This window comes from Mirounga leonina, unplaced genomic scaffold, assembly GCF_011800145.1.
Source record: "Mirounga leonina isolate KUSES-001 unplaced genomic scaffold, KU_Mleo_1.0 Mir_178, whole genome shotgun sequence".
Classification (NCBI taxonomy): domain Eukaryota; kingdom Metazoa; phylum Chordata; class Mammalia; order Carnivora; family Phocidae; genus Mirounga; species Mirounga leonina.
The window spans coordinates 2519557-2534992 of NW_023270464.1; the positions used below are offsets into that span (position 1 = coordinate 2519557).

A 15436-nucleotide genomic window follows, 5' to 3' on the forward strand; every position below is an offset into this window, starting at 1 on the left:
GTGTTCTCAGGATCCTGCCCCATAGAAGTGTGCCACATGCTGAGTGGATGAGAGAATATTGTATAGCAACAACTCGCTGGATCTCTACATGCTTTGATCCTTGTGGATGTGTTCAAAGGGACAGGGGCTGCTAGACATAAGAGGCCCGGGGCATAACTCGGAGGGTGGAGTAAGACAGTGTCAAGGAGGCTTTGTGGACTTTTCTTGCCAAAAAGGTAGAGAATGGCAATTCATGCTTTAAGTGAATCTCCCTGTTAAAAATGCAATAATGGAAAATAACTTTTTCCTCTAGGAATGTAGTTGCTAGAGGGTCTCTGACTTACCTAATGGAACAAGTTCAAATGCACCACAACTAAATCAACTAGAGCCAAGGGCACTGCACATGCCTGGCAACAGCACATGAGTCTCCACACAAAATTAAGCTGTTCTAATTGTGCCCTGAAAGCGCATTTTGCTATCCACTTATTTTTATCAACTTCCAGGGGTTAAAGTAAATACAATGATTATGGTCCTAGTGAAAAAGTTAAACATAATATATAAAGATGTAAAGAGCAATTGCATTAAACAGTGGATTTGTGAAAAGGATTTGCATCAATACAAGAGTAGGCAGTTGATTATGCATTATTTCTTTTTTTTTTTAAAGATTTTATTTATTTATTTGACAGAGAGAGACACAGTGAGAGTAGGATCACAAGCAGGGGGAGAGGGAGAAACAGGCTTCCCGCAGAGCAGGGAGCCCGATGCGGGGCTCGATCCCAGGACCCTGGGATCATGACCTGAGCCGAAGGCAGAGGCTTAACGACTGAGCCACCCAGGCGCCCCTATGCATTATTTCTTAACATAAGGTAATCTTGGCTTTAGTAACACTTAAGAACTGGTTCCTCCCTAAGCAAAGCAGAATGGATAGATTTTCTGAGGAAAAGGGAGTTTGCAGAGAGACCACATCCCCCAGCTTTTTGTACCTGGGAAATGACAATAAAGGATGCAGGAGCCTTTGCAAAACCATCAGTTCAAACTCCTGGTAAGGAACTCTTGAATGAATTGTCTGAATCACAGCAGTGTGAGCTTGAGACTGAGTTTAAGCATGCACTTAGTGGGCTGCAGCTAAGGAGAACCTACTCACCTCCAAGGCCAGGCCGCAGTCTATTGTCATAGCCATCCAAAAGCCCATCCAAGATCCTGGTAAATATTGTGATGTTGTCATTGGTCTCATCTTTTACTGAACTGGTTGGCATCTGTGAAAAGCTTTTAAACAGAGAAACAAGAATTCAAACTTGCATTAAGTATTTTTTACAAATTCTTCTCAAAATATAGAAACCAGAAAATGCTATGGTGACTTGTCTTGCAGAGAGGGCACCTGAAAACCATCTCCTCTACTAATCTACGCTATTGTTTTTCATAGACAAGCCTTAATTCTTGAATTTCCAGAGTGTGCTGGCTCTGGGCTGGTCATCCATCAACCTAACATGATGCTCAAAATCCATCTTTCCCTGATTCTGAGGCACAGTTTATATTAAGATTATAGCCATTTTAAAAACATTAGCCACTCCACATAGACTAGCAGAACCTCATCCACTCCTAGGGGAGTTCAAAAGTTTGGTTTAAACACAGAAAAACTGAGTCTTCATATTGTTAATGAATCATCTGTAATGAGCAGTGGGGTATGGAGAGGATGTTCAAAAGTGACGCAATTTGAAAGACTGGTAGGCCCAAATTTCACTGCATCCCTAATTGGGATCATTTGTGCCATGAGCGGTATGCCAGAATTAGAGCACATGGAGACAGAAACAATCAAGTTTGTGACATGTCTCTGGGCTTCCTCACTCATCAGCACCGCTTGCTGCTGGCACATTCAGCTCCAGCCAAGGCACATGACCCAGGGGCCATGAATTATAAAGACCGGTCTGAAAATCCTTATTAGGGTTTACTCAGCATCACCTCAGATCAGGGACTCAGGAAGCACAGTATTCTGAATGACCCAGCATGTCAGACTTACATTAAAACCCCAAGAAGAGTAGGCTGAACCTTCCAAGAAAAACCAAGAACAGTCCTGGTTTGTCCAATTCAGTGCAGTTATCCAGGCCCCAAAACTTTGTGTAGATGATCTGCAGTAGCTGGAAATGAGAAACTGCCCTGAGCAGATGGGGGCAAGCTGAGGAAGTTATTTTGGGGGAAAGAAAGTCCTAAGTCTAGAAGATGGTAATACACCTCAAGAACATGGATCCCACCACAGGTTTCTAGAGCTGCTTTCAAATGTTGCAAAAAGCAAGATGTTTGGAATTACCAAGAACTCAACCTACACATACGGCTTGGCTTCAAGTAGAACTCATGAGGCTGAAAGCCAGCTGTGAGTCCCAAGAAGTTAGCACCCCAGGCACTTGGGAGAAGAACAGGAGATCCCTGGAATTTCCCTAACGTGCCTCCTATGGTACCTGGGCTCTACTAATGGCAATTTCTTTTCCATAAATTATCTGAAATGAGGGTGAGACCGCCCATCAGCGGTTGGATGCTGAGGGCAGAATCGATGTATGCTTGCCTCACCCAGTTCTTGAAACTCAGTCATTTGTATTGATTGCATCTAAACAGATCAATTCTTTACTGCTCTGAAGCTATTCCCTTTTGAATGAGAGAGGATAAAGTTCTTTTGATCTAATTTTCACATCATCATTAAGCATATAGTTGAAACTCTAACAAGCTAAAATTCAGTCCTGTTCATATGCAGCCCACAGACACAATTTTTTTACTCTGTGACTTAGTGTTTGAAAATACTAAATTCCCTTTTCTCTGACATCCTCTGTAGTTCAACACTTTAGAATGATGAAGCACTCAGCCTCACAGACCTAATACCAGGACAAAAGGCCTTAATGCTGTCCCCTGGATTTGTGAGAGAAAGAAAACAGTGACATTTTGTACTTGCCCAGTTGAGTAAACTGCTCAAACTAAATCTGGCCTCACTGTCCACTTCTTATGGTATTCATAACTCTTATCAAAAAGTTTGGTTATTTAATTCTAGGCTATGTCTAAGTGTCTGGTTGGGGGGGGCTTCACTGGCTCTTTAACTTAGGGGAGAGCATGCACACTAGCAGAAAAAGCATATCACTTCCTTGTGTAATCTAAAAGAGACAAATTTGCAGAAATAGAAAGTAGAATGGCAGTTAGCAGGGGTTAGGTGTGGGGGATTCTGGGGATGTTGGTCAAAGAGTACAAACTTGTAACTAGAAGATGAATAAGTTCTGGAGATCTAATGCACAGTATAGTGATTACAGTTAATAGTATTGTATTATAAACTTCAAAATTGCTAAAGATTCAATCTTAAATGCCTTCACCATGAAAAAGAAATGATAATTTAAAAAAATTATTCATTAGACAGAGAGAGAGAGGGTACAAGCAGGGGGAGTGGCAGACAGAAGGAGAGGGAGAAACAGGCTCCCCACTGAGCAGGGAGCCCGACACGGGGCTCAATCCCAGGACCCTGGGATCATGACCTGAGCCGAAGGCAGATGCTTAACCGACTGAGCCACCCAGGTGTCCCAGAAGAAATGATAATTATGTGAAATGATAGAGGTGTTAGCTAAGGCTACAGTGGTAATCACACTGTAATATATAAATGTATCAAATCAACACATTATATAATCAATTATATCTCAATTTTTTAATTAAAAAATAAAAATATCACTATGGATCAGAAAAAGAGAAAAGAAAAAGGATATCAATGTTTCAAGTATATTTTTCTAAGCTGTTTATTATCTGTTGTGAAGTGTTCTTAAGTTACCTTTGATCTGAACAGCCCTGGCTGTTAGGAGACAAACCTTGACTACATTACTGACCATCCAAGATGTTCCAGACACTGTGTATTTGTAGGGGTCATCTCCATGACCACTGCTTCCCTTGGCCCTCTGGTGTTCCTTCTGCTTCACCACAGTTTCAAAGAAACACCAGCCCGTCTGGCTCTGAATCCTACTTCACAAATACCCAAATCATTGCCAATAGCAATGCAATGAATGCAAGGCTTAAGAATTCCAAATCTCACCTTCCATTTATTGATCAATTTCAATATCTGCCCTATCTTGTAATTATTTGTGGGCCTATTTACAATAGAGGCCATGGCTGGAGATTTGCTATGACTTCTCTGTATTTACAGAAGTTAGGACCTAGGAGGTAGGAAACAAATTCTAAGAGAATCTCTGAAAATGCTTGTCAGGTCAGGAGTTGAAGTTTTCTCTCAGGAACAACTGGGAAGCCCTCTGAGGTCACAGATCATCCTCAAAAATTGTTAATTTGCAGGCCCTTCCTGTCTCACAGAATGCATGTGATATGACTGCACACAGGAGAATCTCACAGCTGTTTGGCAAACTTACTTGTGCCTCTCTCAAGGTGCATAATCTTTAAGGACTACTTCTAAGGTACAGAGTAACTTCAGTCTGCTTTGTTGCATTGTGCTGAGTTGAAACCGCTTGAAAAATAATACAAAAACACTGGGCTATGCCTTCAGTGAGCAATGATGCACAGTTACATCTTATGAGGCCTCCCTCCAGATGGAAACACAAGATGCCCTCATCTCTTTGAACGCTCACTCCATTTAGGTTCAGAAGGTAGGCTCGAGCTGGCCGACATTCCAATTCAGTTTTTCTTAAATGTATTGACTTTAACCAAGGAGCTCTGCTGATCCTTAGATTAACTGTGAGTACACAGTTGCTTCAAGGATAAGCTAAAGGCTCAGTTCTCTGGGGGAGTGGGTTTTTGTGAGCTGAGACCAGATCCCCATTATTATTGACCATAGCCTTGGACATACTAGAAATATTTGAAAAGTTTGGTGGCTGACCCTTCAGTATTAATCCTAATTAACTAGGTTCTCCTAAAATATGAACTGTTTCCTTATATTTAGTGCATTTTGTCTACAAAAACATGTCACATCTAGTTCATGTGAATAGTTCCAACACTGCCAGATTACTGATGCTCTAGAAAGGGGATCATAAAGGAAATGTAGGGGGCGCCTGGGTGGCTCAGTCGCTTAAACATCTGCCTGCAGCTCAGGTCATGATCTCAGGGTCCTATGATCGAGCCCCACATCAGGCTCCCTGCTTAGTGGGGAGTCTGCTTCTCCCTCTGCCCCTCTCGTGCTCTCTCTCATATAAATAAAATCTTTTAAAAATAAAATAAAGGAGGGGCGCCTGGGTGGCTCAGTCGTTAAGCGTCTGCCTTCAGCTCAGGTCATGATCTCAGGGTCCTGGGATCGAGCCCCACATCGGGCTCCCTGCTCCGCAGGAGGCCTGCTTCTCCCTCTCCCACTCCCCCTGCTTGTGTTCCCTCTCTCGCTGTGTCTCTCTCTGTCAAATAAATAAATAAAATCTTTACAAAAAAAAAATAAATAAATAAAATAAAATAAAATAAAATAAAGGAAATGTAGAACCAACCATTCTTCTTAAAACATCCTGAGATTTCCTTGCTCAAATATTGGTCCATACAAAAGACACAAGGACTTGATCACTAAACTTAAACTCTTTTACAATGATTTTAGTTTGAAAAATAAGGAAATAAGGCCACGGAGCCCCATATTCTAAGCTGAGAAAGGAAGGCAGTGGCTGTGAAATGCCCAGGGACATGGGTGGGCAGTAGGGCAGCAGAGTAAAGCTCAGAGGTATGGAAGGGCTTCTCAAAAAGCTGTCAATGGCACTCCATCAGACTTGAAGTTCTGGGTCATTCAGGGACTTCTGATGAGGTGCAGTGGGGAATGAGAAGCTCAAGAAATTTGGTCTACTAATGGATTTAACAGAGTGTTTAAGAAAAATAAATATGAATGTCTTCAGAAAGGGTAAACTCTTGCAACTGTGTAAATTCCCCCTCCCCCCCCCCCCCCGTTGTCTTATATCTGGCTTTTTCAAGGCATTTGATTCTGGACTCCTACATTAACTCTTTCTGATTTCTGGGTCCTAGAGACTTGGCTTTAATTGATTCAGGAGAAATAAGGACCAGTATTTTTTTAAGGTCCCCAAGTGATCTTCATGTGCAGCCATGGTGGCTGTAGGCCTACCTAGATTACCAATGAAAAGGCTGCCCTGTAAGCCAACTGCCAGAGTGACTCTAAATGCATCAGAGAGCTTCTCTCCCCCATTATGTCTTTAAGAGGCTATCTACTTGGGCTCAGTGCTTATTCCAACAGCTCAGCTCAACAACGTATTTTGGATGTCAACCACATATGTATCTGGTATTGTGGTGAGTACTGGGTATGTGAAGATGACAAAGATAGTATCCCCAACCTGTAGGACACAGCTGTGTTCTAAAAGAATCAGTCATATTCACAGAGTATTTCAACAGAACACGGTAAGTATGGGGATCTATGTGATACACAAGACATTCTAGGAACCCAAAGAAAAAAGACGGAGCTCTGTCCAGAGCTAGCAGAAAAGAGAACCGACCTGAGCTTTCAAGCATGAGAATTGAGTCTCAAGCCAAAGAAGGGGATGTTGAAGGGGTTGTGAGCAGTGGCCTTGGGAAAGAAAACAATGATGCCTGCAGAAGTTAAGAAAGAACCTTGGTGAGTGAGGTAATGCATGTCAGTGGAGAGACAGTACACATTAAACCATAAAGGACTTCACATGCCATATGCTGTACTCCTAGGGTCAGTCCTGAAGGCAGTGGGAGCTTCAGAGCATTTAAACAGGGTGCACTTTCTTTTCTTGTGGCCCTTGGGCACTTTGTGGATGATGGACTTGGCAGGGGCAAGGCCAGAGGTATAGAGGCCAGTTACTCAGACCACAGCAGTGGTGACAGAGATGGGGATGGATGGAGCCATCAGCAAGGTTTCTGAGGGGCGACGCAGGGAGAGGTCTGAATACAGCAGGATAGGGAATCCCAAGCAAGCTATCACCCAAATTAGCCAGTTACCACACAGAGTTAACCCTGCAGTAGAATCCATGCATTACTCGAAAGGGGAGTTATATTATTAGTTCAATGTCAGAGTAAGTTTCTTTTTGAGGAACTGTGAAGGATTTTACTCCAACATAACTTTATCTATTTATCTATCAGTATGATAATTTCTAACGATAATGATAGTAATAAGAATATGCTGAGGATTCCAGCTTTAAAGGTACTTCATTTTATCAGGTGATACCTGAGGGTGTCTTATTTTGGCACTTAAAAGAATACAAGTTCAACAGTTATGTCATCATTTCTGGGGTTTAGAAAAATCTGTTGAGAACTGTACCACAAATGTTGCTACTGAAGGCTAGGCATGATGCATTTCTTGGTGATATTATCTCTGTTTATGTTGACAGCCATTTTTGATTTACATAAAATGGGATCAATAATGGCAATGAACTTACTTTGGGAACTGAACTAGATTGCTTTTAAGTGGCAGCTTCTCTGTCTTCTTAAATTGCATTTCTGCATTCTTTCCCCAGTATTTAATTACTTCTGAGAAATAGATCAGGTTATTTGCTTGTCACTTTCAGATTATTAAATAAGTACCTCTAAGTGGCACCATTTTGTGATATTTTCCCAAAATTTCCATTGCACACCACTTTAACCATTTCAAAAACTATGTAAAAGAAAATAACAAACATGGTAGACACTAGCTAGACAATGAAAGGCAATTCCAAGTTTCCAAATAAGAGTCGTCCCCTCTTGTGGTGGAAACAGGGACTTGAAACGTGTCTCATGTGGACAAAGTCATGGCCATGAAACAGTATGCCAGAACTCTTAGATTGCTCCCACTGCCATGGGCCTCATTCCCCAGCCCTGCCTGTCAGCTCCCTGCATAGTGCTCCAGCTTACCCCTGCTTGCACCTTTCATGTAGTCTCTACTCTTTTTTTTTTTTTAATTTATTTTTTACTCTTATCCCTATCACTACAGCGCAGCTCAGAATCCTACAGCTTACAAGGTAAAACACAGGTCTCCCATCTAGCAGGCCATACCCCCTTTATCTAACCCTACCAACACTTCCCTAGACTCTCCCCAACCACACTTGATGCCCCATATGTGTGATTATGCTGCACACAAACCACCCTGGTGTTTATCTCACATAGTTTTCTCTCCCTCCTTATTCATTCCCATCAGTAATTACATCTGCTGTAACATAGCAGGTCTTTAAAACATCTCTCATTCACCTTATATTCCCTTCCAGTTATTTTTCCATTCTCTGCCTCTCTTCTCAAAACTCGCTGAAGAGTTGTCTACACTAGAAACCTCTGCTGCCTCTCCTCTGTTCTCCTGGACCCACTCCAGTCTGGCTTTCACTGCCTGCATCCCAAAGGAGCCTCTCTTCTGGAGGTTACTGAACACTGCCAAATCTGACGATCGAGTCTCAGTCTTCATCTGACCATGTCCCCTTCTTACAACAGTTCCTCCACCTGGCCTCAGGATGCTACCCTATCTTTACTGGCCTCCTCCTCTTGCTTGCCCTCACCCCCTTACCTTCCTGAACTTAGACAGGGCACAGTCCAGGGACCTTTATTTAGTTCACAATCAGTCCTAATTGATCTCATCCAATCTAATGGCTTATAGATGAAAGACTTGAAATTCATGTTTCCAGGCCCAGGCTTTTTCTGACCTCTGGACTTCTATGTCCAAGAGCCTGTCTGGACCCTTGGATATCTAACAGGGCTTAACATGTCTGTAACTGCACTCAGGATTTTTGCAAAAGCTTTTTCTCCTGCTGTCTTCTCCAACTCAATGATAGGCAATTGAACCCATCATGTTCTTAGGTCAAATACCTAGGGGCAGGGGGTGTCATCCTTGACTCCTTTCTTTCATGTCCGTATCAACCTATCAACAAATCCTGCTGTCCGAAATCATCCCTCCCCTGAGTCGCTGCATTGTTCTCTCAACTGCCTTCACTGCTCCTACCTTTACTAACCACCCCCGCCCCAGATTCTATTCTATCCTCCACTCCGCAGCCAGAGCAACCTTTAAACTTTAAGTCACATTATTGTCACATCTCAATTGGATCATACTTCACTCCTACTTAAAACCACTCAAAGACCCTCTTTGACCTACAAAATAACAGCCAACAGCTCTTCCTGGTACTACCTAGCATGGCCTACAAGGCCTTCCACTATCTGACCCTCTCCCCTCCCCACTGCCTCTCTGATTATGCCTCCTCCCTATCTTCCCCTTCCTTACACTGCTCTTGTTGTCCCCTCCATGCCATGCATGTCGGTGCATTTGCTGTTCCTCTCACCTGTTCACATTGTCCACATAGCAGTGCTCATGTCCTCACTTCCCTCAGATATTTGCTAAGGCATCTGTCTCCAGCACATTCACTGTCTCTTACTCTGAATGTTTCTTCATAACAATCGTGTCCCAACTGACATGTATTTGTTCACTGCACAGGAGAATGCACCCTCCTTGCAGGCAGGCTCTACTCTGCCCACTGCAGGATCTCAGCACCTAGAACAGTGCCTGGCACACTGACGCAGCAGCAAGGCGACGTCCTCTGTGATACTCACACCCTAATCCCAGTCTGTGACTGTGGGTGTGCTACTTTAAATGGCAAGGGAGACTCTGCAGACATGATTAAGGTTATTGACTTTGCCGTGCTCTGGCCCTGGGCCCAGCACCGTGCTTGCCCTGTTGGTCTTGTAAACCTTGGGTGCCTCCTGGTCACAACATCTGAAAAGATAGCTAGCCTACACTTAGCACCCCCTCCCTACCTGGCCTTAATTCAGCATTTAGCATACATTCAGCAACGTATCCTCCACATCAGCCCTGTGACGTGGGATCCATTATTAACTCCACTTTGAGATTAGGAAACTGAGTCGCAGGCAGGTTCAGAAATTCTTCTGTAGCCACACAGCAAGTGTGAAGCAACAGGGATCAGAGCAGCCTGACTGCGCTCTGTCAAAGTGATACCTGGCGCTATCCCTATACACTTGACAGGGGTCCTAAAACAGGAACCAATTCGATTGTACAGCGATGGCCCAATTTTTTTGTTTGTTAAAACTGAAAATGATCTGGTCCTGGATTTAATTTATTTTTAGGTTTGCTTTTTGATCTTGAAATGAATTGTTAAATAAATACAAATAAAATAGAGTTTTCAATGAACCGCTAAAGCTTGTTTCCTAGCATATCTTTCTTTTCCTCACATGATCACTTCTCTATAATATTTTATTTCACAGGACATATTTTGTGTTTGATTTTATTCAAGCAGTGGTAGACACACTATCTTTAGAACGGTGTTATCTGAGTTCTAGATTAGGACGTTCTTTTGTTTCTGATGTATAGATTTCCACCCCCATTCTTTCCCTTTAGACTGCACCCGACATATCAGGACATTCTGGAGAAGGCCCTACAATGGAGAACACTGACCCAGGCCCTGACCCCCGATACAGATCCTGATTCTCCCACTTTCCATGAAATTTAGACCCAATTCCCTATGCTCTTTAGCCTGAACTCTTTTCATCTACAAAAGGAGTTTTATGTAGTAGAAAATTAAATAGTACATTTTTTGAAATGGCCTTCTACAAATTGAGTTATACCCACATAAATACTGTTAATTATTGTTGCTACCAACAGAGTTCTATAAGATTTCTTTTCACTTTTGATTCTAATATTTTCCTCTGAAATTTCACACCAATTAAAATATGTATGTTATGCAATTGCACCTTTGTAAAAATCCAAAAGCCCACATTCTCCTTCTCCCCTTGAACCAAACCAGTGACTCATCTTGGAGCTGATCGCCAGACCGGGTCGGCTGGGTCGGCGCTGGCCGACTGTCCTTCTAAGCTTTGCTTAGCTCACTGCCTGTTGGCATGATGAACATGCTAAAAGTTTCCTCTCTAAAGCATATAATTTGGAAGTATTTTTTTTTTCGGTACCTTAAAAAAATGTTGGGTATTACCCTGTAGCAAGGTCCTAGTCACCTAAAATTTTTGCTATATGGGAAAACTACCTTTCTGATATCTGGCCATCCCTGGGGCCTCCACTTAGATGTCCCACCACCTGCAGGTGTCCTAACTGCTTAGGTGATGCTTCCATGTGTTTTTATAATTGTTACAATGGCCATTTGTCCTGGGCCTCATGAACCTGCAGCTACAGTGCAGGAAGAACTTGCCAACTGGGGATTCACAAGAGAGAACTTGCCATTTAAAAAGACACTGTAAGTACTTGAATGATTCAGAGAGAACGCACTTTCTGCTCCAGTTAAAAGAAAAGAACCGTCCTTGAGAGAGTGTATGAGAAAGCTCTCTTCATGAAACCAAAGGTCCAGGTTAGCATACTCATATAGACAGATAAAGAATAACTTTATCTGTTCGTGTTCATAAGTTACTTCTACAAGAATCTGCTTTTAATTGCTAATTATAATACATGGTTTCTAAAGTATATTTAAATATTAGCTCCCATGGAATAAAATGTTAATGCAGTTTTTCTTTTCCAATAGATAAACCCTTAAAATATATTTAATACAAATAAATGAATGGAAACAGATTTTACCTTATTATTAAGTTGATAATCCTCAAATTTATCTTATAATTATCACTGGTCAGTCAAGTCCAATGAAGTGTGATTTTTCAAATGATAATAAATTAATTCCAGTTTAAATTTAATATTATGTATTTGAACATTACATTGATTCAAGTATCGTTTCTGTGCTACTTTTTCGATACCGTGTACTTCTGATTACTGGTTTTGTTAAAATAATTATAATGCTTCAAATAATACCACATCTCTAAACATGACATAGCATAAGGCTGACAGTCAAATAAGGCCTCTGTCCCATTATATGTTTGACTCATGCTCTGTTATATAACTTAAAACCAATAAAAGAATTATAAAGGCTATTGAAAATGAGCTGCTGGTGACTCTGATCAAATCGGGAGAAGCAAAAGAAATAATACTTGTATATTTTCAAAGCAATTTCACATTAATTATCTTATATAGTCACCAAATATATTTTACTTATCACATTTATAAATTTTCTGATTGCCAAATCCACATACTTGTCACAAACACTGACTATATGCACAAAAGCTCACATTTGCCTCTTTCCTTTTGCTCCCTGACTGGTCTTCTGTAACCCTGTTTACCCTCCACCAGTTGTCTGGTTTCTTTCATACATTTGCAGGAGTCAGTATTTCTCTTGTCCCGAAACGTTCAAATTTAGGGCCTTGCATGCATCCCCTTTCATCTTTCTCTGAAACCCAATCAAACAAATTCTTTCTTTAGGGGGAAATGACAGAGCTTACCACCACTCTTCCCCCCCCCTAATCTCAGAACAGAAAACTCTCTCTACCCCAATGCAGAGAATGCCTTCCAGAATTACGTTCCCCTCCTCTATAGATTGGTCTGACTCAGACCTGCCCAGCAAGCTCTGGGCAGCAATCACTTTAAGGAGTGGTAAGTAAGAAATCCTAGCAGTTCCTGGCTGGCTTAGCTCTCCCTCCCTCTTACCTTCCCAGACTATAAGACTAGGCTAATGATGCTTAGCTCCTAAGGTTCCTCTTAGGATTTACCTAAAACAGATAACATAGCAATACGTGCTCCATATTGCAATAGCTATTATTTTGTCAAAATTTTAAGCCAAATGAGTGTTATGAAAGTTTCTTTGCAATTTAACAAAGTCATTCTTAAGTACATTTAGAGTAATAAGCAAGTGAGAGGAACCTTGTATAAGAAGGCTCCTTGTATAAGAAGGAAAATCAATTGAAACTTGTGCTCCCAGATGTTAAAATGGCTTTTGCAGCTTGCCAGACTTTTTGAAACCTACCTTTCCACTTTGCTAGAGACCCTACTTCACTGAATGCCAACTGGACACACAGGGTCATGAGTTAAAAGCACTTAGGGAACCTTATGTAAAGTCCACTTACAGGAATATCTTCTAATAGAAATGGTCTCAAATACTTAAAACAGTTAAAGCCAAATATGTTCGTTATAGGAAAATTTATAACAGCATAATCAGAAAGAATGTAAACACCCCAAATTAGAGAAGTAGCAGATGATGAAGCATTCATGCACTGTAATAATATTCATCCATTTTTAAATCATATATTTTAAAGAAACTGTAATAACAAAAAAAGCATGAAAAAAGCACAGTATGAAACTGAAGGTGCAATATGATCCCAAATGTATAAAAATATGCATAGAAGCAAATGGAAGAAGACACCAAAATATAAAAGATGATTGTTTCTGTGTGGTGGAATTAAGGACATTTTCTTTTTTTATGTGATATTCTGTGTCTCCTAGATTTTCTGCAGTTAGTAGGCATTGTTTTAGGATGGACTGTTGAGCATATATCTAAAATTCAAAACTTCTCCCACGGCTAATTCTCTAGGGAGGTTGGAGGGTCTTATACCACTTGTTCAGTGTTAGCTTCTGGAAAATAACAATTATGTCTCTGTCTTGAAGTTGACCTCAGAAAGCCACCAAATTAAATAAGAAATAAAGCATAGCTGCATCTAATGGCTAACCTCCATATATGCACATTACTTCATATTTCAGACTTGCAGCACCAGGGAGTGTAGAAACTTCATGCCTACAGAATGCAAATTCATGATAATATATTCGACCAAAATCTTAAAAAGAAAATGCTTCCAATCCTAGCATATTCCTCACCTCTGAAATATTGCTAAATAGATGCAGTATGTCAGTAAACATACTAACCACCTAATGTATTAACTTGGAAATCTGAGTACTGTGTATGAGTTCAGTTACAAAGTTTTCATTCAGGGGAACACCAGGGACATCACAGTTTATAGGATTTTACAGCTGGGAGAGACTTTGGAAAGGAAAAGTTTCATTGAACAGATAAGGAAATTGAAGGCAGAATAGGAGAGATGTCAAGTCAAGATGATCAGCAAGGCAAGAATAACAACGAATGCCCTGTCCCAAGGGAGTACTCTGGCTGAAAGGGCTGCAGCACAGGCATGTCCTGTGCTTGTCAGCATGCACGTGCTGCTCCCCTCACAGTGCTGAGGGATGGGCATGTCCCTGGCTGACCTGGATTACAGTCCCAGTGTGGGCATTTACCAGCCATGGCACCTGGGGATGGTCACAGTCTCTCTCTTCTATAGAGACCTGGAAAGATCAGAAGAGCAGAAAATGTCCACAGGACAGAGAATGTCATGTATTTGGGAGGGTCCTCCTTACTGGCCAGAGAGAAGGGGTCTCTGGGGGGTAGGAGAGCCACTGTGTGCTCAAGATCCGTCCATGATTTACGTGAGTGTGGAGTATACTATGGAACTTTAGAACTGATTTTTACAGAACAAGTGGTTGGCAACTTTTGTCATGAAATTTAATTTCTTAATTATACTCCATCAACTTCAAGTTATAATCCTTTTGATTAGCCAGAACAATTTTAGGGAGGAGAGGAGGAACATCAGTACCTATAAGAACATTTGCCTGGAATGTTGGTTATCCCTAGTTTGATGAAAACAAAACAAAACAAAAAAGGATCATAATCAGTACGCCAATACTAAAGGTCAGTGTGAAAGAGCTTAAAGGAATCGATAATGCCTGATGCCCAAGTGTGTCTTGCAGATCTTCAGATACGTGTAGTTCCTAGTATCTGCACCTGCATTCAGGTGGCCGCTGTTCAAGGCCTTTGGCTCAGGCCAGGACCACTGCAAGTCCTTGTCAATGCCACATAGTATGGATTTGGCTTTCAAGGCAATTCCTTTGCATAATGGAACCAAGGAGGGCAACCAAAACATTGAACAGTCTTGTCTAACAATCAGTAAGTGTCCTTCATGCATGTGAACTCAGGAATCTTGCTTTAACCTGAGTAGGAGAGAACACAGCTGACTCTGAAACCACCTCTGCTTCCATTTCTGAAAACATAATCTGCCTCTTTCCTCTGACTCACTTCAGAGACCCCACACGTGGCACAGCCCTGCTCAAAATGAGAGCGTGGGGTAGGGCAAGGACTCTATTTATTTACAACAAATGGAAGGGCAGGGGACTGCAAAGATGCCAGTGAGGGCTTGCTGATGTACTAGTCAACAAAGTTTCTTAAAGGCACTTGTGCACCAAACCCATAAAATAAAAGCATAAATGGTAACTCACCCAAAGTGACTGGCTAAGTTCATGGAAATACAAAAGAGAAGGAGGTTTTTTATCATGATAAAGCTAGAAAACATTCCATTGTCCATTCCCAATGAGAATAATAGTTGAAGCAGATGAATCTGTAAGAATAACTGTTCCTTTCTCCAACTTGATCTTGAAGCTGAAAGGTACACAAAGGGGGGAAACATATAACATGAATGTTTTTGTGTCACAGTTCCTGAAATCAAATCATACGGCCAGCATGCACAATTTACAAAGAAAGGAACCTGGCCGTCCTTCCCCAGCACAGCTCCACATGGGCTTGTTAGCTATGTCAACTGGGCAGTAAGTTGGGGCATGAAAAGGAGTTACAATATGGCTCAATTTCCACTTTTACTCAGAGTGCAGACTCATTCTAATTTTTTTTACACGTTTCAAATACTATGTTTTACTTTTCAG

At 41.4% G+C, this 15436-nt stretch overlaps 1 protein-coding gene across 2 annotated transcripts in view; it reads right to left on the reverse strand.

Annotated features, from left to right (window-relative positions):
* The window catches only part of GABRA5 (gamma-aminobutyric acid type A receptor subunit alpha5), an 85332-nt gene extending 70248 nt beyond the window's left edge, over positions 1–15084 (reverse strand). The window contains exons 1-2 of one of the 2 annotated variants that reach the window (XM_035023934.1): positions 14999–15084; positions 1124–1245 (exon numbers count right to left, since the gene is read on the reverse strand). In XM_035023934.1, the coding sequence (XP_034879825.1) occupies positions 1124–1245; positions 14999–15084 (208 nt within the window). Of the gene's footprint in view, positions 1–1123; positions 1301–14998 lie in introns of those variants that run through there. The other variant, XM_035023935.1, reaches the window with a different exon arrangement.
* Positions 15085–15436: the final 352 nt, after the last annotated feature.